At 40.0% G+C, this 25,618-nt stretch overlaps 1 protein-coding gene across 2 annotated transcripts in view; it reads right to left on the bottom strand.

The window, feature by feature from the left end:
• RCAN2 (regulator of calcineurin 2) overlaps positions 1-25,608 on the bottom strand; it is a 92,461-nt gene extending 66,853 nt beyond the window's left edge. Inside the window, exons 1-2 of one of the 2 annotated variants that reach the window (XM_037392074.1) lie at positions 25,501-25,608; positions 16,922-17,148 (exon numbers count right to left, since the gene is read on the bottom strand). In XM_037392074.1, coding sequence (XP_037247971.1) covers positions 16,922-17,146 — 225 coding nt within the window. In that variant the 5' untranslated portion in view covers positions 17,147-17,148; positions 25,501-25,608. Of the gene's footprint in view, positions 1-16,921; positions 17,149-25,459 lie in introns of both variants that reach the window. The other variant, XM_037392075.1, reaches the window with a different exon arrangement.
• Positions 25,609-25,618: the final 10 nt, after the last annotated feature.

The following is a 25,618-nucleotide window of genomic DNA, read 5'->3' as shown; positions in this document are numbered from 1 at the left end:
TTACTGTTATCAGTACATAAGTGAAGCTATTTCATCAAAACTTAGCTAGCCCAGTAGGACACCCGTAAAATCTTGAAAAAATATGAAAGTGCACACACACAAAGAGATGAAACATTGGATATTTAAAAATGCATTAGGATTCTGAGCTCAGCAGACAATTAAGAAGTATTAAAAGCAATTTATTAATGCAAAGCACTGAGAAGCAATTGGTTTCCTGTGGTGCTTATATCAATACTAGCTTTTTGGCAAAGGGCCTTCAGCATCGCAGAGCACTTAAATATCAGTTACATAAAATATTTCATTCCTACCTTGCACATAATTCCCACTCAGGTTCAGTTCAACTGCAATGTACAAGTTGGCAGTGTTTTAATTCAGAGTTTGAGTGACTTTATAAACTCTGAAATTTTATATAACCATTTCACGTATCTATCAAACATATCACGGTAATGCAAGCTTTTAAAAAACAAATCATCTTACAGAAGTATGTTCTAGTTAAAGTAATTTGAAAATTGAACCTACATCATAAAATGACAGACAGAAAATGCACACAGCAGCAAGCCCTGATCCTATAATCTGCAAGAAGCAAGACTGTGATCCAGAAGAAAGCAAACAGCAAGAGGAAAAAAGCAAAGGTAAAAGAACTGTATGAATTCCCATTTCAGATGTTTTGTCTAATCTTTCTGATAAAGTAGGTAGGCATCTATCTCAGGTATTTAGAAGGAGGTCATGACGAAAATTCACAAGGTTTTTTTTGTTCAGTCAAAATGGGTTTCAGTAGAAAACTTTTGTTAAGAAAAGAAATCAAATTCTTGGTGGAAAAAATACTAATTTCATTACCATTCAGCCATAGAAGATTCAAATGGAATTTTAAAGGACTGCATGCTCCTTTCAAACTGAAGTCAAAGTAGGGAAACTGGCCTCAAGTTCTGTGAAAGGATCAAAAAAACTGGAAAATTAATCTTGGTGCTTGTCCCCCAAGCACATACCTTCACAGCACTTCTGCATTAGGGGTTCAGTGACCCCATTTATGGGTTAAAGGCTTCCAAATGTTTTGCTTTTGTCCTTACAACAAAGGAAAAAAAACCTCTGGAAGATCAAGTGTTTTGTTAGATGCAAATAAAGCTGGGTAGGAAATACACCAGTCTTGATGGTTCTTGATGGTCTCACTCCAATATTTTCAATTATTATTCTCCTCTGCAGATACTATATTTTCTACTACGGTTTGAAAGATCAGGTAACAGGAAGACAGAATGTTTATAAACCTCTCTAAACTCCCATTTCTGACTTGCCTGTACTTTCAAGTTCAATCCATTACTGCTAGGCACATGTGGACTCAGACACTAGCAAACCACCTTAGGCACATCACCTCTGGCACTGACGTTCATCAAGACTGAAGATACACTACTTTCCATCAGGATCTGCCTTTTGCATTCTGCTTCCAGCTATGCTGAGTCTCTCTGAAGCACCACTTAATTTACACTAGGGTCTCGTGAAGAAGGTGCACCCAGTCTAAAACACGTTCTTTGTCCCCCACTAGGTGTTTCTAGAACTACTGTCTCCATTTCATATGCAATACTTCCATGAGTTACTAGCCTAAGCCCTGAACATATGTTCAATCATGTGATCCCAAGATATCACAAGAGAAATCTCCACTTAATCCAGCAGGCTTCAACTGGTATCAGGACAATGGAACTGCTTCTACATGATGTAAGTTCAGTGCTGTCAAGGCCCATTCCGAAGTCCTCAGGCCACTGTCAGGGAGTAGTGACAGCAAAGCTGCTCCATGCATGAGGATTAAGTGGAAGCTGAGGGTGACCACAGCACAGGCAGTGCCCTCACAGACCAGGGCAGCATCTGAACAGGGTGGGCTGAACAATGTGCTGGTCATAGCAACCACTGACAACCCTGGCCACAGAAGGTGATGGGAACAGGTCTGGGTCTGTCTAGGGAGTCAGGGAGAAAAAGAGATGGGCCCAGAGCCAGAACTAGAAAAGTTGCAACGTAAGTCCAAGGCTACAGTATGTGTCCAAGGACAGGACTTGAGACAGGTAGACCTATGTAATTGTTCAGGCCAGGAATGAAGGCCCCATGCTGAGCTTAAATGGAGTTTCTGGACCAGTAAGAAGGTGAGACTGGTCACAGTAATCAAAGTCTGTTGGTGCAGTTAGGGCCATGACATAAACCCCCATGTTCTGGCCACATCTGTGCTATTAATGATAACTAAGTTATTTCGAGGAAACTCTTAGCTTTACTCTTGGCTTCTGAAATGGCTACTGGGAATGATTGCTGGGACCATGCGGACTCCCAAACCATGCCTGGAAGTCGTTAGGGAATGTACTATTTGTCCTCAGCCAAAAGCATGTCATGGACCATTTTAAAAATTCAGTTGAAAAGATCATCATAGTGCTGGAACTCTTGCCAGAATGTTATTTGATTTATAGCAGCAACACGGTTTAAAACTATAGCATCAGAGATTAGACTTCCATGCTTATTAGGACTGAATTTCTTCTCAGTAGATTCAGTTAAGTGACCCAAAGCAATGCATCAATTTAGGTTTTAAAGAAAACTACGACAAGCAAGACAAAACAGAAGTTTCCCCTTAAAACCAATTTAATAAACCGGCTATAAACTACTCTAGGATTTAGCTACACTGTACTCCTTCAGTCTGGACTTTCTTTCAGCTTTGTTACTAAATCACGTATGGCCAATTAATTATACACCTTACCTGGTAGCACTGCTGGTATGTTCGCTGAGGAAAACAATATTTTTTACCAGGCTTGCAAGCAAGCAAGCACAATTAAGACATTATTTCAGTCTCACTTACTAGCTATACACAGGATGCCACAGATAGAATACAACAAGTGGAATGAGGAGAGTTTAGAAATGTAAAAAAATTTGAAAAGATAAAAAGTATATCGCTAGAAGCCAAGTTCAGACAATGAGCAACAATACACTGCAAAAATTAAGATCTAGGTTTGTCATAATCAAAAACACTGCAAAAGAACTCTGACAGTAACAATTACTCTGTAAAACTATTTTGCAGGGCTGGAATAAAACACAAATACATTTAGGGTGAACATTGTTGCTCATATCACACAAAACCAGCAAGTATTAAAAATTTTAATTTTTATCTAATATTCAAGGGGCAGGATATTTATAGCTACATTCCTTAACATAATGTATTTTCCCTTCTTCCCACAGCCTAAGAGCTATGTGGTACATGAAGAAGTCAGCAGATGGCACCCATGGCACTTGATACAACCAGACCACAGACAGCATTGGTTTCTTCTGCATCAGCCAGGACTTTCCCTTATACGGTGTAAATAGTCTAAGTGGGTATAAATTATCTTCATTATCAAGGTGACATGTTGCATGATTATTAGGTGCAAGGAGAGATCAGAAAGAAGTGTAAGTGCTTTTCACTTTCATATTTTTAATCTCAAATTCCACAGCATTGGTGTTTTTACAGTTTTCAGAAGTGAGAATCTCAGTTTCAAATACTCTTTCACCCCACCCTACACACAGCTAAGATACGACATCAAGAAAAAAAGAAAAACAAGCTAAACAACTGCCATACAGATGGCAACTCAGGTGTACCACAAAGCTCAAAACCACAGACGGCATTAACAAGAATCTAAAGTTTTCCCTTAAAAAAAAAAATCAGTATCACAGAATACTAACACAACCCATGTTTTACAGGTCTGGCGTTAATAGGAGTCTATATGCTACAAAGATGTGGATAAAAGACAGATGAAGGTCCTTCAAAAGCAAAGTAAGGTAGGGAGGACATTAGGGAGGGCATTAATGCAGATGTAGAAGAAAAAGCAAGGTAGGTACCTAATATTTTAAGGAGACCAGCCCATCCAGAAACTGTATACCATTTATTTGTGGTACAGAAAACACGCAAAATCCTAAAACAGTCACTGTCCTCAAATGACTTTCAGCTTAAGAGTTTTCTGAGAATCCAGTGTCTACCCCCACCCTTCATATATACTACCAGGAAGTAGTTGGTGGTCTGTTTTTCACATGGAATAATTCTCATTCAAAGTGTAGATCTGTGCAAGACCTACTAATGGGGGGGGGGGGGGGGCCACAAAAACAAACCAAGAGAGAAGAATGGGCTGGAAAAATACAAAATACGGGATTGTACTGGGAATAAAAGATGCAAGTTTCAGAAAAATCTCATCATCTTTTGTAATGTATCCAATAAAAGTATTGTAAGTTGATAATGCATACATCCATCTCTTTCTGCTTTAAGACTGACAAATATCAGATAAGGATTTAATTCTTAGCCCCGAATTAAATGCATGAAATGCAGATACACAGTTTGGATAAACTATTTTAAATGGTTTTTATTGTCACTATACAATGTCAATCTGATTGTACATTTTATATCAGCAGAAAGAATACAGTGCAATAAGGTTTTGAATAGATAATCTGAACTATGCTTCAGTGACAGCACCACAAAAATTTCTCAAAATTTAAACACATACACAGGACATGATGCATTTCCTATATGTAGGTCATTAAACAGCAGGTAGTCTGAAAAGTGTAAGAGTGATAGATTTAAGACAACCAGTAATGAATAAAACAATCTCTTTGGGAAAGACTTATTAAAAGGACAGCACAACACTTGTGATATATTTCTGCTGCTCCTGTTGACAGCAGCAGACTTCAAAGGAATTTGGAACCGTCCATGACCGAAACAGGATCAGCGCCAGCCAGCACAGGCTTATGAAAGGCAGATCCTACTTGATGAACCCAATCTCTTTCAACAACAAGATGACCTGCCTAGTGGATGAGGGAAAGGCTGTGGCTGTTGTCTACCCAGACCTTAGTAAAGCCTGATTCCCACAGTATTGTCCTGGAGAGACTGGCTGCTCATAGCTTAGAACGGGCTTACGCTATGCTGGGTTAAAAGCTGCCTGGTGGGAAAAGGCCTGGGGGTGCTGGTCAACAGCCAGCTGGACATGAACCAGCTGTGTGCCCAGGTGGCCAACAGCATCCTGGCACTGGTGAGGCTGCACCTCAAACACTTGTGTTTAGTTTTGGGCCACTCACTACAAAAGGGACATATAGGTACTGCAGTGTGTCTAGAGACAGGCAACGGAGCTGATGAAGGGTCTGGAGCACAAGTCTGATGAGAAGCAACTGAGGCAACTGGGGTTGTTTAGCCTAGAGAAGAGGACACTCAGCAGAAACATTATCGCTCTCTACAACTACCTGAAAAGGAGGCTGTAGGCAGGTGGGGGTCATCTCTTTTCCCAAGTAACAAGGAACAGGACAAGAGGAAATGGCCTCAAATTGCACCAGGGGTGGTTTGTATTGGATATCAGGAAAAATTTCTTCACAGAAAAGGTCACCAAGCACTGGAACAGGCTGTCCGGGGAGGTGGCAGAATCACCATCCCTGGAGGGATTTAAAAGACTTGTAGATGTAGTATATGGGAACATGGTTTAGTGGTGGACTTGGCAGCGCTGGGTTAATGGTTGGACTTAACGATCTTAAATGTCTTTTCCAACCTAAACGATTCTATGAAAACCTTTAAGTCAGACTATGAGAAGTAGCCACACACATCTATTCAGAGGAACAGGATCACTAGCAGGTAAGAACAGAATGTGTGTAGAGGTTATTCATTTAAATATCTATCATTACATAACCTGAATTTTCTCTTTGCTTGTTAAACACACATTCTTGGGAAAAGCCACCCAAAAGCTTTGCAAAGGCAAGAAGTGAAAGCAACCAACATCAAAAGAAAGTAAACTTGCTAATATGTACTAAAAACATTTGATATTGTATAGTAGCGAGACTCTGCTGTGCTGTGTCAGTGCTGTCAGTCTGTACGTGGCCCTGTCCCAGGAACTGAAAGAAAAGCAAATAAAAATAACTCCAGTTTCCAAACTGGCAGAAGACTGATCTAGATAGCCCTGTGGCTTGATGCAACACAAGCTCAGCCATGTGAAATACCCATTTCCTTCACTTCAACACTGGTGGTATTTCAGCCTTAGTGAACTGACTGTTTTAAGTCTGGGATGCCACAACCTCCAGCTGTTAAACAAACAAACAAACAAAAAACCCTGAAGCTTTTAATAAGTAGTATCTTGAAAGAGAGACAGATAATTAATCAACATGACTTTTTCATGGCTTTTAGAAGTCAGCCCCATGGTGCACACCAGTCTGTTATTGAGGCCTTAAAGCAGGGGCCAACTCCCACTCAGTCAGGGGTTGGTACCTCGTTTCCTCAGCACCTGGTTTCCAGTTTTGTTCTTCCCTTGTAAACCAGACACACACTGGAGAAAAACAGGGATGAAATCGCCAGATTTCTCCCCAATACTAGTTCCAGTAGCACTAAAGGCAAAATTTCTCAGTGATTGCATGCTGCAGCCTTACAATGTCTTTATGCTTTTTAGACTAACTGCAAAACCAATTAAAGACAACACATACTGACCTGAATCTACCCTGCTGCAGTGTAATAGATGCCTTCATTACTCTCTTGCCAGGGATACTGTAATTTCTTTTTCCCAACCTACTCTCATCTTAACTTCCAGTTCATTAGTCTCTATCACATGGAAAAGGTTTCTCTAACCCTCTGAGACATACACTATATTTGCAATGCCTCTGTTTCCATATTAAGTTTCAAAGCTCAGTACAAAAGTCATGTAATCTAAGCAGGGTAAAGTGTCCATAAAATGCAATCAAATTAGAGCAAAAGAACCTACAGTTAAAAGTAATCACATTAAAGCAAGACAATAAAAAGAGTACAAAACATTTCTAAAACCCTTCACGCACTCATACTACACAGGAAACTCAAAAGTTTGAGCAAACTCCCAGCTGACAAAATGGTACAGTTTATCAGCAGATCTGCTGCCTGAGGACTGAATCAGAGAACACAGCCATGGAGAAGTCCTTGCACTACTGCAGCAAATGCTAAAACTTCCATCAACTGTGAAGAAGCATGAATTTATCAGGCACAGACGAAAACATGTTTTCAAATGTACAGAAGCAATCGCTAATTCTTCCCCCTTGATTCAACTCTTGAATATTATCTCCCACCTTATGCTAAAATCTATTGGGGAATTTTTCTTAACCAATGGCACAATCTTAAACCTGCTGTGTCTCTCCCCTCCACTCTGTATGACCTCAAATCACCCTCCAGTATCCCTCATTTTCGAAGAAGACATTCTTTTTCAAGCATTACTTCTTACCCATTTCCATTAAGCATTGATTTACTAACTACATTAAACTCTAGGGCGGTGTTCTTAACATTTTGTTCAAAACATTTGAGAAATTCCCTTAAATAACCAGTAATTAAGAGTTGTAAATTTACCATTTTGAATGTGATTAAGCCAGAATGTAGCTTCTGTAAATGCAATGTCTTTATGCATTGGTAATGAAGGCTGACCTTCAGTTAGCAGCCTTTTCCTTGGGCCAGAAAGCTGATATCAGAACTTGTGGATGGATTAGGACCTCTGATGGTATTAAAATAAAGAACAGCTGCTGCCCTAACCACATTAGAATGGCTTTACTGCACTTTTTGATTACCATCAGCTAGAAAAACAGTATTTTTGTTGACTTCAGAATGACAGTTTGCTGGAAGGAGAAGGGCAAAACTGTGTTTGATTATTAGCAGATAATAGTTGATAAGAACTACTTAGTAGAACAAATGAAAGGCTTTTCTATAAACTGCATAAAGGCAGTTTTTCCCTTAGAAAGATGTAGCTCTTGCTTGTGTCAGCAGATACCTGAAGGGTTGACTTCTTGTATTAATATGCACTGTGCCAACCTAAGTTTCAATTAGATGCAAGAAGTTCCTGTAGAAGTCATTGCTGTGGTTTATTCCAAGTGTGACCTGGTGTCTATCTTCTTGGCTTTAATTTGTTTTACAAGAACATGCTACACCTCAGATTGCCAGACAAGAAAAAAAAAAAAATACCCACACAAAACCAGGGAACACTAGTCAACAATAGCAAGTATTGCCAGTTACAATAAATCCAAATCTCTCAAACTTGGTACCTATGTAACAGCATAAAATTACATGGAGACATTGCTGCTGAGTTTTCTCACTTAGCCCAGAAAGCAACAGATCCTACCACTGTCCTGTGAAAAAAAGACTCTGAATTCCACGTACATACAGTCAAACTCTCAAATATTTTAAAGCAGGATAATCAGAAGGAAAAAAACCAACAACAACAAAACTTCTCTGCCAGCAGAAGTCATTGGTTGAACTCCACATCCCAGGTAACACCGGCAGGGAGCTCAGAGGACAGGTATACTAGCCTCAGTGTTGCAGGTCAGATCCCGACTTCCTTGAAGATCAAAAGGCATTCAAGTCCAGGAATTTAGTTCAACCTGTTACAGAGGACAGAAAACTGCAAAGTGGAATCTTAATCTTAAATATGTACAGTGTTTAGGGATCTCAGACCTACCCACAGATTATCCTACAATGTCCATTCAGCTAGAAGACTGAGTAATTAACAGAACAACTCTTTATTGACTGACAGGTAAGACCTTGCAATTCCCTCTGGCCCCCAGAGCCTGTTTTCTCATGCCACAACAGAAGGTCCTCATAAACCTTGGCATGGATTTACAAACACCTTTGTTAAAATGTCTTATTATTTAAAACTTTGTGTATTTTAGCAGAACTGATAAGAAAATATTTCTCTACAAAAAAAAAATTGAAATACTTACCCTGAATGGTCCTTTCCCAGGAAAGTTTTCCCACCCACCCTGGTTTCTTGAGATAAGGCGTTCCCTCTAGACTGCAGAGGAGAGCACGACCAGAGAGTCGACACTATAAGAATTTTTCCATAGTTGCTCTTAAGGAGAAAAGTACATTTCCAAATTTAAAAAGCAGACAGTAACTGCTGTCTTGTGTGTTCTGGAAAGAACATTAATCAGTTTATTTTTGTAATTTACAAATAACTAGTATAGTTAGCTGCTTTGAAGCACTCCTCCAAATTTCAGCTGCAATGAATACAGGCCTACCTTTAACCCAGTTGGTCTTTTGCCAGGCATGTTCTCCCATCGAAACAAGGGTATTTGTGCTACCAAGCACCCTGTGCATGGATGGGAAAATAACCCCAAGTCCTGCATAAGTTATTAGACAGTGTATACATTACAGACAGCGCCGTTTCAGGCTCAGGAATACTTGTTTTTTTCTGGTTGGTTAGTTGAGGGGGTTTTGTTAAAAAAAAAACAAACACACACACACACATTTTCAGAGCAGGAATTGAATTGAGAAATACACGAAGCCTGGCAATTTCTGGATGACAACGGGATAATCATGGCCAAGGTATACCTTCTACTTGTATGGGAGGAAGCGGGCATATGCAGATTCACCTTGACCATAATGTTACAACTGCAAAATCTCAGTATCCTTCTAAGAAACACAAAGGGCATAAAGCTTATGCATTTTTCCAGAAAGACACTGAAAGGATTCAGCATTTCTTCTAACAGCCAGAACAACCTACCTGGGAAGGCAGAAGGAATGCCTAAACCAGACTAGACTAACAACTTACAGTCCCACTAGAAATTCTGCAAATCACCTCAGAAAATAAGTGTCAGACCCTATGTATCTAAATAAATGCAAGTTGTCTTGTTAACAGGAACAAGAACAACCTTAAATAACCTCCTTACAAATATGTATTAAAATTCTGACTATGTAAACCACACCAAGTTTAAATAATTTTCTTCCCCCTAAACCAAAATAAATACCCAACAGATCCCAAAAGCCAGTGAAAATTAACTTTGCTACTGCCCTTTCTCCAGTAAAGCCACAGCACCTTATTGTTACTGTAGTTCTAGTCCTAGGGAGTTCCAGGCACTCAAAATGCTTTATGGATCCCACTGCTATACACGTTTAGATAGCTGATATGATACAGTGTCTGACTTCATGAAGTTTCTGCTTTTGTTATCAGAGCTCCTCAATACTCACAACTGACCTGTAAGTAAAGCATGAAAATTACAGCTATAGAGCATCTCATCCCATGTGCCAATACATAGCTGACTAACAAGGTCTAGCAGCTATATCATAGGAAGTAAACTAAGGCAGGTTTATGAATGAAAAAACATCAACAGCTTTTTTAGGCTGTAGGGAAGACTCATAATAGGGCTGAAAAAGCTGGGATTATTACTCCAGCAGTCAGACAGGATCTTAGATGCAGAGTGAAAGTTCATAGATGTTTTCAGCTGAAATACTGTGTTGCACCGAAATGACTTCACAGGAGAAGTATGTGAAATAAGTTACAGAATAAAATACAGGTGCCATGGAAAATGTATTTTTCAGACTGCACACTTCTCAGAACAAGAACAGCCTCCTATAGCTTTATCTTAATGCTGCCATTATCATACAAAAAAATTCTTGGATGTCTGTAAACCACCACCCAGGGAAGAGTGCAAGATAGGATTCCCAGAGGGCAGCTATGATTCATGAAGTGCTAAAGAAAACTGCTCCTGCAGCCTTTTTTTTTTTGCAAGCTCTCCATATTTTTATTTTATTAGCTGCGTATACAGTGTATAGTAAAGAAAAAGCTCAATTTTCACAGAATGACAAGGAATAACATTCACTCCATTTATAAAGCAGAACAAAACAAAGTAGGTTGAGATTCCACAGCACAAGGCACAGTCTGCTTCAAGTGGCAGTTTCTGATAATGTTATCGTATCAACGGACAACAACCTTAAAAGGTAGAAAAACTGAAAGTAAAACAAAGCAACAGCAAGTGTACCAGGAAGGCACAATGATGCCTGCATTCCTTTCCAGCCTTAGAGCACTGACTTCATCTTTGCTAGGGTGACCTTCCACTGAGTCCATGCTTGAATACTAATATTAGACTAAAAAGAAGTGTGCCACCCTCTAAATATAATGATGACTCAACACCTAGAGGCTTCAGTGATGTAATATGACCAAAGAGGTTCTGACTTCATAATCTACATTTTTAAAAATCTAAAGTCAAAAGGAACAGATCTTCCCCTGCAGAAACAAAGCCTGCCTCTTAGAGCATCTTCTTGATTTAGTCTGTACGAAAAGGGAATCAAAGAAACATTTCACACATGGCAGCAGACACACTGGCTCCACTTTGTTTAGAAGTAGCACTGAACAGACACATTTCAATTACATGCTTCAGAGTCAAAGCATCAGTAGGAAGTTTCAGTTCCAGCATCAACATATAAAAGTTAGAAGACAACACAGCAGACTACTGAACAGTTTGGTGCCTTTTACTGCACCTTCAAAATAAGAACAGCAGCATGAAGATATGCTTTGTTGAGAAAGCTGAATGCAAGTACAAAGGAAAAAAGCCTTCCCAAGTCAGGCCACAGAGTTCTCTTAAAACATCATCATTAGACAAATATTCCAGCACTCACTTGACGTATCTATCCTTATATCTTTTTCAAGGCCCACGCTCAATAATACATCTTGGGGTGGGGGAGTCAAAGGTAGTCTAACCAGGCTGCTGTAGTAAAAGCAAGTAGTCATCCAATATACGCAAATAAAATTGTAATGTGAAAGAATCCCTCATGAAAATATTAACTGTTTTCATAGAAAGTCCTTCCATTAAAGTAGGATTATCTTTTTGACTTGTTAGTTCAGCTTCTTTTCTCCTCCCTTCCCCACCCTGCCTCCATTAAGCTTATAGTTCAGGAAATGCGTTTTTAATCACCTTCATTCCCTAATCTTGCATGCATGGCATTGACGCTCCTCACCAGAAGAATTAGGATACACTTCAACGTATGTTCACAGAATCACAGGCTCATGGAGGTTGGAAGGGACCTCTGGAGGTCATCTTGTCCACTCGCCTGCTCAAGCAGGACCACCTAGAGCCAGCCCAGGACCACATCCACACAGCTTTTGAATACCCCCATGGAGGGAAATTGTACCACCTCCCTAGGCAACCTGTGCTCAGTCACTCTCACAGTAAAAAAACTGTTTTCTGTTGTTCAGAGCAAACTTCCTGTGCTTCAGTGTGCCCACAGCCTCCGTTCCTGGCACTGGGCACCACTGAGAAGAGCCTAGCTCTGCCATCTTTGTACCCTGCCTTCAGGTGTTAATACACACTGATAAGATCCCCCCTGAACCTTCTCTTCTTCAGGCTGAACTGTCCCAGCTCTCTCAGCCTTTCTTCGTAAGAGAGATGCTCCAGCCTCTTCCTCATCTTAGTGGTCCTTCACTAGACTCTCCCCAGCAGGTCCATGTCTTCCTTATACTGGCAAGTCCAGAACTGGGCACATGTTTGGTCACTGTAATTTTTCCTGCATAAATAATATTATCTCCTAATGGTTTGAATTACACTGGCAAGAAAAAGCACTTAATGGACTTTGGCTAACATTTCCTAAGTAACTCCACCATAACTAAAATGCTCAGAAAATGATAAATCATTCGTTACCTGAAATACAACTATCAAGTTTAATAGGCGTTCCTTCCAATTTGAACCAAAATAGTGGAAGAAAGAGCATACAGCCTCTAAACAGCTTGAGGAAACACATCATTCCCTCACATAAGCATATTCTAATAGTGAAGTTTTGTGTAAGCATCTCCGGAGGCGTTACAACATTAAAAGAAACCATCTTAAGAGACAAAGATGCTTCACTTTGACAGTGGGCTTACCAGTTTCAGCCTGAAGGAAATTACAGAGTCACATTACAAAAAGGATGATTTTACAAAACAGTGAAATATACGTAACAAAAACACAACAAAAGGGTTACTATCTGGAAAGCCTAAGGGCTATGTGTAGCAATTAACATCTAAAACACACATCCATCCTTAGGAGTAATTAGTTATGCCCCTTGGCTCTCCACCACAACTGCTTTATCAGGAAAGATAAAAGGAGCAGCACCTTCCATTCAGTCACACAGTCAGCCAAAAATAACAATCTCAATTTCACCATATCTTGCTCACTTAAGCAGTGCCATCAGTTTTTCCAAAAGACATGTGGCAAAACCCAAGGTTTAGGGGTAATTTCATTTTAAGCTTCTTTACAATATGACTTCCATGACCTGACCAAGTCAGTGCTGTACACTACAAAAACCAAAACCATCTGCCCCTACCATTAACATGTTATATGCCAAAACAAATTATCAGTCCCTCCAGAGACGGGAACACAGCTGAATGTGATCCCAGCTTTGCAACAGACCTGTTGGATAGCCCACTTCAACTCCTTTGCTCTTCCTTAAAAACTAAAAATCTAAGTATTTTCTAGTCATATTGTAAAGACAGTACAATTTCTTTTTCTGTACAAATGAGGCTGTCCAGGATGGGAGTAGAGATAAGCAAAGCCACCTCCCTTCAGTTGTAGCAAGCTCTTGGTGCATTGAAGCTGCCAAGCCATCCTGTGCAAATTCTTAAATGCCCGTATTATTGACCCAGCTATCTGGGGCACTCTCTTCTCCCAAGTACAAATTTCTTTCTAAAAACACAGGTCTGAAAGGTAGGGAAATATTTTTTGACCAGCCACCCTGTTACCGTAGCAAAATCAGATACACATAGCTAGCACTAATCTATATTCCTCCCTTCTTCTACCACTGCCTAAAAATCAGGCAGTTACTCCCAAGCAGCTTTCTTGAAGCCAGATGATTCTGGCTTGTCTCCAGGATCCCAGGGCCCACAACTCTTCAGACTCACTGCCCAGGTTGAGACCTTAGGGTGCCACCCAAAGGAAGACTCAAGCCTGGCCCCATACAGTTTCTTTGTCAGTTAAGGACAGAGCCTTCAGCTGCAAGAATTTTTCATCTTCAGAAAATGAAGATCCAAATCTCAGACTCATCATCCCTCTTGACTGGCAACACAGAGCCCTTTCTGAGAGATGCAGTACAGCCAGATGATACTGGTGAAAGGGTGTATCTGATACAGGCCGCAGCAAGAACTGACAAAAGCAAATGGACTTATGCACAGTGCAGGCGTATATGCTGCTAGGTGTTTTCCCAGGGTTGCTGCAAGGAAGTACTCAAGCACAAACTGGAATTTATCCTATATCTGATACAAAGTAGTTAAATGCCTTCAAATTAAAACAAAAATATGTAAGGCATCTGCTTTTAAAAGCTATCTTTAGTGAGTATATTGCTTAGAAATTTGTGTTACAAGTTTGAATGTGACAATTCAGCCTCTTGGATGCTTCAGGTAACTAACTTTAAAGCTGTCAGCATGAGTTATTTACATTAATACTGTTGCATGCCAGAGCCACTCAGGAGTTTAAATATATGAATATTATTTATGCAGCAAGTTCACACACCAAATCAAAACAACCATTTATAATGAAGGTTTCTCTGGCTTCCTTTACTAGCTAACTTGTAAGTTCCAAGCTACTCATACCTCCAGTTTCCTCCTAAAAGCATAGGTAGGAGTAAAAGTCAAAGATACATTGCAAAAACTTTACTTTCTGCAGAACAGGTAACACAACGCAACTACTGTAGATATAACCATTATTGCAGTATGTTGGTTAAATTACTGCTACATATACATTGGATCAATGTGTAATTTAAGAGATGATTGTTAGCAGCATTTATTAATTGTGATTGTGTGGGATTTTAAAAACTTTAGCTTAGTAAGTTGACAGTATTTTTTATTGAATTCACGTCTGCTCTTATCCTGCATCAACAGTTAACAATAGAAAGGAATTCTAGGTATTATATAGGAACTATATAATACTATATAGTATAGTATTTATATATATAAATACTCTATATATAAAGGAACTATAGGTATTAAACATATATGTTCTACAGGAATAATAAAAATATTAATCAGCGCCCTAGGTTCTTGGATTTATTGAGAAATCTGAAGGTAATGCCATCTAGGTAAATACACTCACAGGAAAAACTACTTACCTGCAAACAGAGCTGTTCAATCCATGTCATCAACAAAGAGTTTACAGACATGCACACAGAATAGAATACCCACCTCCACAACCCAGCTGCTATTCTTAAAACACATCCTTAAGTCCTGCAAGTCTTTAGGGATTGCTATCCCACATACTTACATAATCATCCATTCCATTTTCTAACTAAGCCATCAGCTAAACACCAGAATACAGCTCTCGAAAGGGAGAGCTCAGGAGCAAGTGGGGACAGAATCTCTGCAGGATGAAAAAAGGATTCTTAGTTCTAGATGGGCTTGTGTTTTCTTCCATTAAAAGTGGACTTTCAGACTTCTTCAACATCAGTGAAGTTCTAACCAGACTGTCACAAAATTCCACAAAATGACACAATATAAATGTAACATGCTTATCAGCAAAAGGCCTTAGACAATTAGAGAATGGGTTGGGTTGGAAGGGACCTTAAAGATCATCTAGTTCCAGCTCCCCTGCCATGAGAAGGGACACCTTCCACTAGACTAGGTTGCCCCCAGCCCTGTCCAACCTGGCCTTCAACACTTCCGTGGATGGGGCATCCACAGCTGCTCTGGGCAGCCTGGGCCAGCGTCTCACCACCCTCACAGTAAAGAATTTATTCCTAATATCTGATCTAAATCTACCCTCTTTTAGTTTAAAACCATATACAAAGAAAACAAAATGGTGCAGTTTTCCAAGATTACAACTTAGTGTAGGATTTTTTTAATTTAAATATGACCACTTTGTTTAGGGCTGTGGTATGAACTTTTATTTTCTTTTAATCTGTATTACTCAAGCATACACACATTTCACAGATTATGGAAGATGAAGATGCCTGAAAAATTAAACCTAAACAATTCCATTTGTGCAACCTCAACAGATACCGCTTTCAGTACGTTTAACAGGTTTAACCTGCATCCTTAGAAGTCTTGTTTTATTTCCTTTTCATCTAGTAAGTTCCCCACTACAGATCCTTTAAGCATGATGGCCAGGTTTGGTCCCAGCAAAACTAGTTTTCTCTGGAAAGCGCATCAGTTAGTTCCAGCCAAACCCCACTTTACCACTGCCAGCTTGTCCAGAAAAGACATTCAAGCAGCCTCAGATGTTCCTTTAACAATTAGCCTAGACTAATGTCATCAGACAAAGCCCCAAGCTATCAGTTTTATATCCCTGACATCTCCATCAGGAAGAATACTAGGCTAAGAAACAAGAACCGAACACTTCTGGCAAAAACAGATTTTTTATTTTAAGAGGATATTGTTTTCAACATTTTGTTTTAGACTAATTACAGAGTTAAAAATATTCTCATGCAGTTCCTCATCTTTGTTCTCACTACCCTTCATTTTAGGTTTTTCCACATACATGCTTTAAGTTATCTGAAATAACTAATTTTGAGACCTTATTGCTCCCTACAACTACCTGAAAGGAGGCTGTAGGCAGGTGGGGGGGGTCTGTTTCTTCTCCGAATAAGCAACAGGACAAGAGGAAATGGCCTCAAGTTGCACTAGGGGAAGTTTAGATTGGATATTAGGACAAAACATATTCACCGAAAGGGTTGTCAAGCAAGGGCAGTCAAGCCTTGGAACAGGCTGCCCAGGGGGGTGGTTGAGTCACCATCCCTGGAGGTATTTAAAAGATGTGGTGCTTAGGGACATGGTTTAGTGGTGAACTTGGCAGTGCTGAATTAACAGTTAGACTTGATGATCGTAAAGGTCTTTTCCAAACCAAATGATTCTACGAGAAAATACAAGAATGGCAGCCTCCCACAGTGGTACGTTATCAGCAAGCGGCAGGAACTTTCACATGTTTAACTTCGCCAGCTCCATCATGACTGCAACTATGAAGACGTGTACCCACATTTTAGTATTCTGCAAATCTAAACAGAAGAAGAAAATTTTTTGTTCACTGTAGTTGACAAAAAGGCTTTTGAGCTCTCGAAACAGACATCATGGCAGTGTTGTCATCACCTTAGAAAGAAGTCATATTTGTAATATGGTTTCTTTGTACATGACAGATTAATCTGTTTCATTGAAACAGCAATAAATACAAACGTAAGGTATATATTTATCTTACATTAAAAATATGGAAAGTGACACTGTACCTTACTGTCCTCATCTTCAAACACAGACTGGTGAACATTACAAGCAAAGAGAGAATTCGGGAGATCATTGAAGTCAATTATTTCATGAAAGTCTTCCTCTGCAAAACATCTCTTTAAATCGTTGTCTCCATTTATAGAGTAGAGTAAGAATTGTCGTCCATCTTCCGAGATGCAGCCATAGTGATCGAGGCCTCGCATTCCAAAGAAGTATGAGTCTCCCCTCATCCCTGGCAGCATGGAAAGACACATACAAAAGTTAATCCAGAAATTTTTAGTTTGGGGGCTTAGTTTGTAGAAAGTACACTTCACACTAATTTAAGGCAACAATTGACCTCTGAAACAGGGCACTACAACTAGTGTCACCGAAGTTCAAACAGGGACTTTGCTTTAAGTTTCATTTATTACCACAGAAAAGACAAAACCAATTCAGCACAAGCTGCATAACACAACCAGAAGCAAGGCATTACTTAAGTAGTATTTTCTTTCAGGGCAAAGAGTATGTTGTATTTGGGTTTAAGAGAGTCATGTTTGTCACTGGGAAGGCAGGCTGGTGCTTCTGAGCTTGCAGTCAGCTTTGACAGAAAGTGTAACACACTGGCTAAGAAGAAAATGAAAATAACTGAAAATTTTACCAGGCATCAACTCAAGGAAAAAAAAAAAAAAAAAAAAGACCCTGTTGGAAAGTAATATGAACACAGAATCACTGAAAAACAGCACAGCTACACCACATCACCATTACAAAGAAAAGCCATTTTTTCTACAGTTTAAGGACAGAACATACCCTGGTTTTCCATGCTCATTTGCAATTTCTTTGTTTGCATCTTAATCACATTAGGAAGTAAATAAAAGGTGATGGAAGAGTGGACTCAAGAGATAATTCTCACCACCTTTTAAGAAAATCCTGCTGATATTGGAGCCTTTACTGCAAATCCATCAGGGCAGACATTTCAAGACAGGTAGAAGCAACAAGCCCATACATCAAACAGTATCCCTACTGTTGATACAACAGTAAACTTCATACCAGCCGACGGGATTAAGTAAAGGTCCAATTAATTATCAGTGTGCTAATTAGTATAAATTCAGGTATTTATCAGTCCTTAGTATTGGTACATTAGACATCAACCTATAACCTCTATAGAGCTCCACTAAGTTAACTAGAAGCTACGCAGATGAATAATTCCCTTATAGTTTTGTTTCTTTTGGTAACATATGCAATCATTGGCTGCTTTTTCTCCTCATAACATAAGGAGTTAGAAAGTTACATAAACACAGTGTGCTCATCTGTTTCAGATTTGCTCTTGCTCTATTGCATACTGGCTATTCTCTATAAATAGTTGTAAATATTAGCTCAAATACACTATTTAAGACTAGTATCCAAAATTAGACCCTATGGGTTTATTACACTTAATCACAGTAAAGCAAAACTAAATTATAGAGGTATCTTGCCATGCCTGTGCCTTCATATAACCTCATTTCTGCTGCTGGTGTGAAATGACATTTGGCCTATGACAGAACACATCATTCTATAACCTCATGTTATGGAAATGTCAGTAATTGTTGCCGAAGTCTCAGGGCTAACAACAGAAGTTCACAAGAAAACAAGCTAAAGTCATGCTCAAAAGTATCAGTTTTGAATACTGAGTCCATACTTACCACACTTTCAAATCGCGTGATAGAGAGATTTATTAGCCAGTATTAGAACAACTAAGTTGGAAGGGACCTGCAGAGGTCACCTAGTCCAAATTACACAGGTATCATTCAGAACCTTGTCCAGAGGTAGATGTTCTGCAGCAGTATCACTCACAGTGCATATGATGATCTGTAGAGAGCTGGCAGGTCACAGATCTTAGCTGTCCTCTTTTCCCAGGTACTAAAATATGTTACACAGCTAAAACAAAATAGTTTCCTAGTCCTGTAATCTACGCATGCAATAATTTATGAGTTTGTATATAATTGTAGTAGGAACTCTGTATCACAGCAACATTGATTGCCTCTGGTATTTTGAACCAACTCACTTAAGCCTAGTATTACCATACATTTCAATGTAAACATACCCAGGTAAGTGCTATAAAGAAGTCCTCACAGCAGCCACTACTGCGGAAGAAACTAAAATTCAGAATGTATCACAACTCTAGCAGGAAATAATAGGTCATCTACTCCAAATTCAATCACCTCTAAACATGTTTGCCATCGCGTCTAGCCTGTGTCAAGATGAGATTAATTGTTTTTTAGTTTTATGAAAATAGAACTCAAGCCCGGTATGATACAAAATATAATTTAGATGGGAGAGTACACTTTTGCCAGTGAGTATGAAGTATTTCATTCACAAAAGGCAAACTATGTGCAGTCAGTGAAGATTATTTTATAGTCACACTGGGTAAAATCCTTTTTTCCCACCAAGCATTAAGCTGGAAGAGTCCACTCAGCAAACAGAGATGCTTCAAAACCAGCTTTACACAACGGACCCAAAGAGGATAAAGACAAACTGATGTTCAAAAGTTGTAGGAATTTTGATTATGAATTAACACTCAATAAGCATTCTAGTGAGAAGAGTGAAGATTAAATGGAACTGGGAGTAGGGAAATTTTATACCTACCAGAGTGTCCTGGGGTATAAACAAAACAGGCATCCACTGGCTGAATGGAACTCAGAGACAAAGTAGCACAAGAGAGACAATACAGTATATTGATTTGTTTTCCATACACATTTCTATATTAGCCAATTTCTCAAACTGTACTTTTAGTCCAATACATATGCTTCACTTTCACTGTAAAGTACGACAGTAATGTTAAAGATCATGGCAGCTAACAAGCTTCATGCATCCTGTTCCCCAATGCATAACAAAGCTATTACTGTGTACAGAGAAGTAGAGGATCTCAATACATTGACAGAAGTCAGAAAAGTCTACAGGTTTCTTCACTGAACTGTTTATTGTTTGTTCCTGATGGAACCATATTATAAGGTACTAGATAGGAAAGGAAGCTTTTAAATTAAGAATTAAGCAAAACCACTATGACAAGCAACAGAACAGGACTTTAGGTTACAACCATGCCAAGTTCAGTTTTTTAACCATCTTAGTTGGCAATAAGGAAATGAGCATGCACTATAGCAAGTGATTCCACAATCTCTAGGCTTCAAAGTGCCATCTGAAATTAGAAATTAATAAATACTTTACCATTATGCAGCAGTAGGGCCCTTTAACAAGAAAAGCTTGCTGCTTTTTTCAGTCAGTTCTTGAAGGAGATTTGCTCAGTGGGACTTGGGTATTGGTCAAGTCTTCTTAAGGAAGCCACTGTTTTGTATGCCTTTTGACCACCTCTTCTTAATCTTGTACATAAGGTGTGTATCCATGCACATGCCTTGTCTACACTTAAGATATACCCAGAATTCTGATCAGTATTCCCTCCACTAGCAAGTAAACTTAAAATATCCTGATTATTAAATCCTCTGCACAATTTAAGATGGGACCTGCACAGTTAAAAACATCCATATGGAATAACTATTTTTTCATAAATTTTACGTGGCAAGTGCCACGTACTGCACCACAATTAAAATAGAAATCTCACCAATAAAGCACAGATATTCCCCAAGAGAAATAAACTGCCCATGAGTCTGAGCTCAACGAGAAATCAGAGGGCATAAATGTACTTGAATCAACAATGTTTGTTAGCACACTTCAAACCCTTGCGCTGTAAGTTCGGACTCTGACCAGACAAACTAGCACTTCTGCCAAAAGATGCAACATAGTCAGTCCATTGTCCACCTCAGGCTTCTCCTTCCAACACCTTTTATAGTGTAGAAAGCACCTCCTGATCCAATTCACGGCACAACCACACAAACTGATTCAATTAAAAGAAAAGACCAGGCCTAATGAAAAAAGTTTGGGTTTAACTCCATTAGGTAGATAACTGACCTGATTCACTTCATTACTGCGTGACTATTTGTAGCAAGAAAAAAAAAAATGAGGGCCAGCTTTGTGAATGGACAGACAACAGCAAAGGTTAGGATTGTACTTTTAGGCAACTAACCTACTTAAAGCATTCATGGAATTATAATCTGAGTTTTCACACCTCTGCATGAACTTCGTAAATTACTGTATCAGAAGTTATCTTCAGACAGTCATGAGCTGAAAATCTTACCTTTTCCTGCATTGTAACGTTACACACACACACACATAAATAAAAAACAAGTAATAAATACATATCCTCTGTTATGTCTGTCAAGCACCTAAGCCCCGGGTGTTTTCTCGGTGGTAGTGTTTTGTCGCTTCTTCTAAGTTTACTTAGCCACTTCCAGGCAGTAGTCTGTCAAAAAATATTCTCTTCCCAATTATTCTACTAATTTAAAACAAAAGAATTTACATTTCAAATCCCTTAAAACAATTAATTCTAAATCCCGTATAATCCATGAACTGGATTGACATAGAAAATAAACCCAATTAAAAGTTATCTTTTACGTAACTACAATACAATCACTGGATCACATTCCCATTTATATTAAAGCTCCTTTCCACAGCTTTTGACAAAATAAATCAACTCCCCACCCCTTATGGTCTCTTTTATATCACCAAAAAACCAAGACAGACATCCACATAACATTAAACTGTAATCATCTTTCTTTTAAAACGTAATGAGTACAAACCGAGTTGGGCATTTGCTTCTCCCTTTCCCCTTTAAGAACCCAGGTTATGTCTGGGTGGGCTTTAAGTTATTTTTGAGTTTGGTGTAGGGTTCTGACACTAGACTTTGAAGTCACAAAATACATTACAAAAGAATAGAGTACCCTAAGAGTGCAATGCTATTAACCCTTGGAAAACCATAGCAGCCACTGTGTGGACAGTTTAACCAAAAGCTCTGTAGAGATTCCAGGTGGGAGCTAAGTATTCATTCTGTTACCACACTGGTTTTAGACATGGTGCACCTCTAAAATTAGCAGAGACCATCAAGAAAATTATATTCATTGGCAAACAGTAATAGCTTACTGAAGTTTCTATTTGAAAAATTGTTAGCAAAAAGTATTGCTTTTTTACTGAAAAACTGAAAGAGCAAGGATGTGCATCTTGTTAAGAAGTTACACCTCTACAGAGCAGAGTACTTCAGCTGAAATTTTACTGAATGAAGACAACTTGAGCACATGAAGAGCTTGAATGGACCAATGCCTTATATCACCAAGCACAGAGATTTACCCACTGTTTTTATGGAAACTAATGAGGCATTTCCTCGGTGGCTATTTTCCTGTCCTAAGAGTTTTTTTAAAAATAAAAAATAGAATAATAAAAAGCCCACAACTCCCTGAGCAACATCAAGTAACAGGCACGTATCCCTTGAAATCGCTAGGAAACTTTACTTTTTTTTATTAAACACTGCTTGCCATGACAAACAACATGACTAAAAATAGAATAAAACAAACAAAATGTTACAAATAGAAGCTTTAAATATAGTCACTGTAAACTAAAAGTATTATTGAGTCTTAACTGCAAACCTGGAAACCATACTCTACAGGAATTAAGAAGATTTTGGGGAAAAAAATACAAAGCAAGAAAATTTGCAGTTGTTTTTTCTAGAAGGGTCCAGAGAAAGTGCAGGGATTCCACCTCTGCTCCCATGGGTAAAAAAACAAAACATCACCAGACAGCAAGTTTTACCATAACTCGAAGGACAAGGGGGTTGGGGGGGAAGAACCAAACCCACTGAGTAAGAATTTACTGAAAGAATCAGTTTTTACTTAAAATATTCACTGACTTAATGAAAGCAGTCACCAATTTCTATAGTTATGAATTTTATATTACAAGCTAGAAGGCTAAGGATGCAATCCTGCTGAAATCAACTGGAGCCACACTGAATACTTTGGCAGAAGGCACAACTGTAACAGGGAAGTTCAGATAGTAGTAACCTACTGAAACTTCATTCCATTTTGCAAAATGAACACTGGAGATTAGTATTGTTTCTATATGGTGTTAGTTCTTCGCTATGGAAAGCTCCCATGGACTTAAAGGGAAACATTTTACTTTATTAGAGCAGAACAGGACCTCATGTGACAGGATTAATGAGCCACTGCAGTTTCAAAAGCAATAGAGACTATAGTAACCCCTTCTCTCAACCTTCACCTCTGCATCTCCTGCCTGGATAATGACTATTCCCCTTACAGTAATAAGAGTTACTGGTACTGTGAAATCCACTCACATTTTAACTGCAGTTTGGTTAGCCCCACACAAAAACATCATCAATCTCCACTATTCCTCTCAAAGAAGTGGCAGATACGATGATTTATTTTTTTTAATGCTAATTGGTGCAAATCCCAAATGTGCTAATCCTTTCCATTGACATTCTAGCCATATTAAATTTAGCTGAGACTTTGTAACTATTTTTGGAAGCTTTTAACGTCCAAAGGGACTATTCACTTTTATTCATCTGAAGCAGGGCTGGCCAGCTCAAGCTGTTAAAGACCTGCATGTTGCTCAGAAGGCTCAGCCGTGCCTCCCATGCCAGGGATATATCCTATGACCAGTAAAGGACTCAGCCAGCAATGCCTTGCTAAGCAATCTGTATCTCCAGTCCTGGAGAAAATAAGTCAGCAGACACTGGTGCCCAACCCTAAGACTCCAGCCCCATTCCACAATAGGAAGATGACATTTTGAGCAACCAATGCCAGGTGTGAAGATTTTGTATGCTGTTCTTAAAGTCAAGGAGCTGGATGATGATTAAGGTTACTATGGTAACCACAGTGGTTGATTAAAGTAGTCAAAGAACAAAAAACCATCCCCAAACCTAAAGAAACCAGAACAAGCTTTCTGATTACCTTCACTTGGCCTCCATGCTACTCTATTTAAAGCGAGCCAGTTTTATAAGGGGCACGAAGTATTACAACGTCACTGGCCTTCAGCCAGATCCTGTCACCTCACACAGGGGTCAGTGGAACACTCATTTAATAGCCTTCTAGCCTGTAACATAAAATTCATAACTATACCCCAATTCTTACGAAGACCTACTTTCCTTTTCCCTATTCAGAAGAGAAAAAAAAAAAAAAAAGAAAGAAACCCTGTATTTCAGGGCTACATGCAACAGGAGCTGTTCAAGTGTTTAACTCCAAGAAGATACTCAAGACGCCATTATGACTTGGAATAAGATTTCAAACTTCCCTTGAAAAGGATATTCTGCTGCTACACAGAAGTAATTTATAACTTAAAAAACATTAAGGACACCAAAGCAATGACAAACATTTTCAATACAAACAGTAACAAACCAAGCCACTGAATCTGAATACAGACTACAGTATTTGGAAGAAGACAGCCAAACTAGATCACATAGATGACAACTCCTCCTCAGCAATTAAAGAAGAATGGGACACTACCTGCTGTTCAAGAAAGGTACCAGTTAACAAAGGTGATCTACAGGAAAACTTCCTCTATCCTTGTTTACTGTGATGCATTTGTAGTTTTTCAGATTGTTTTATACTCTCACAGTATTCAGACTTCCACCTGTTCAGGAATGATGTGCAACTGTATAATTTAGTTTTACTGCAAGAATAAATGCAGCAGGATTTCTTTACAGTGACTACCTATTTTCATTGAAAGAATTTTCCTTTTCTACAGGGCAACCATTTTAACTAGGTAAACAAGCAAACCAATTTTTAAGTTCAGAACTTCAAAGCCTAACGCAGAAGCTCATGCAAAGCTTAACCCCTGACGAAACCACATTTACTCTCACTTCTCTCATCATAAACTACATAAACTCTCATTTCTGTTATTTCTTTCAGCTGTATAAACCTACTATACATTTTCCTTTTAGGAAACCAGATTATACTCCAATCTGAAGTAGTAAAGAGATCAAAATATTTTAAAGAGACACAAGAGAATCTAGGAGAGGCCGGGAAAAAAAACAAACCAACAATTTTGCAGAGCTACCTGTTATACCAGCATCACGTAACAGCGGCGTGGGATGCTGCAGCTAACTTTAGAGCGGCCCAAGCAGAGCCTCCCTCAGGGATACGGGCTTCGCTCCGACTCCTGCATGCCAGCCTCGAGTTGTAACGAGGAGCCGGGACAGGGCTGCACGGCTGCAAGCGCCCACCTGCTCCGAGCCGACCCCCGGCGGGGCTGTAACTCCCCCCACCTCCCCCCGTCCCGGGGTCGCTCCCTCCTCTCCCCAGGCCCCCCTCCCCCGCAGCAGACGAGCCCCCAGCCCCGCAGGACGAGCCGCCGCGGCGCCCTCCCTCCGCGCGCGCCTGCCCCCCGGCCCACCGGCCATTTCCAGCCACCCGCGCGGCGGGCACCGACCCCCACCGGAGGACGGCCGAACGCTGAGAAGCCCCGGGCTCGCCTCGCAGCCCCCCGCGTCCGAAAAGGCACCGGTGAACGGAGCCCCCGAGGTAAGAGCTGGCCCGGGGAGAGGGCAGGACCGCGGGCGCCGTGGGAAGAGCCGGCGGGGCGGTTACATAACACCGCCACCCGGGCGCACGGCGCCAGGTCGGCAGGGCAGGGCTGCAACCGGGCGACCCCGCCGGGGACGAAGCCCGTCACGGCAGCGGCCCCGCCCTTACCTCCTGTGGCTGGCTCGTCTTCGCCTCCCCGCCCTCCTCACCTATCGCCGCCGAGCCCCGAGGACCGCGCCGCCAGCTCCTCACCGAGCACCGCGCACCTCTCGCCTGCCCGCGCCGCTGAGGCAAAGGTGGAGGACGAGGCGGGAGGGATGAGGGGAC

This window comes from Falco rusticolus, chromosome 6, assembly GCF_015220075.1.
Source record: "Falco rusticolus isolate bFalRus1 chromosome 6, bFalRus1.pri, whole genome shotgun sequence".
Classification (NCBI taxonomy): domain Eukaryota; kingdom Metazoa; phylum Chordata; class Aves; order Falconiformes; family Falconidae; genus Falco; species Falco rusticolus.
The sequence above is the reverse complement of the archived record's forward strand: the minus strand, read 5'-3'. Positions and strand labels throughout refer to the sequence as shown.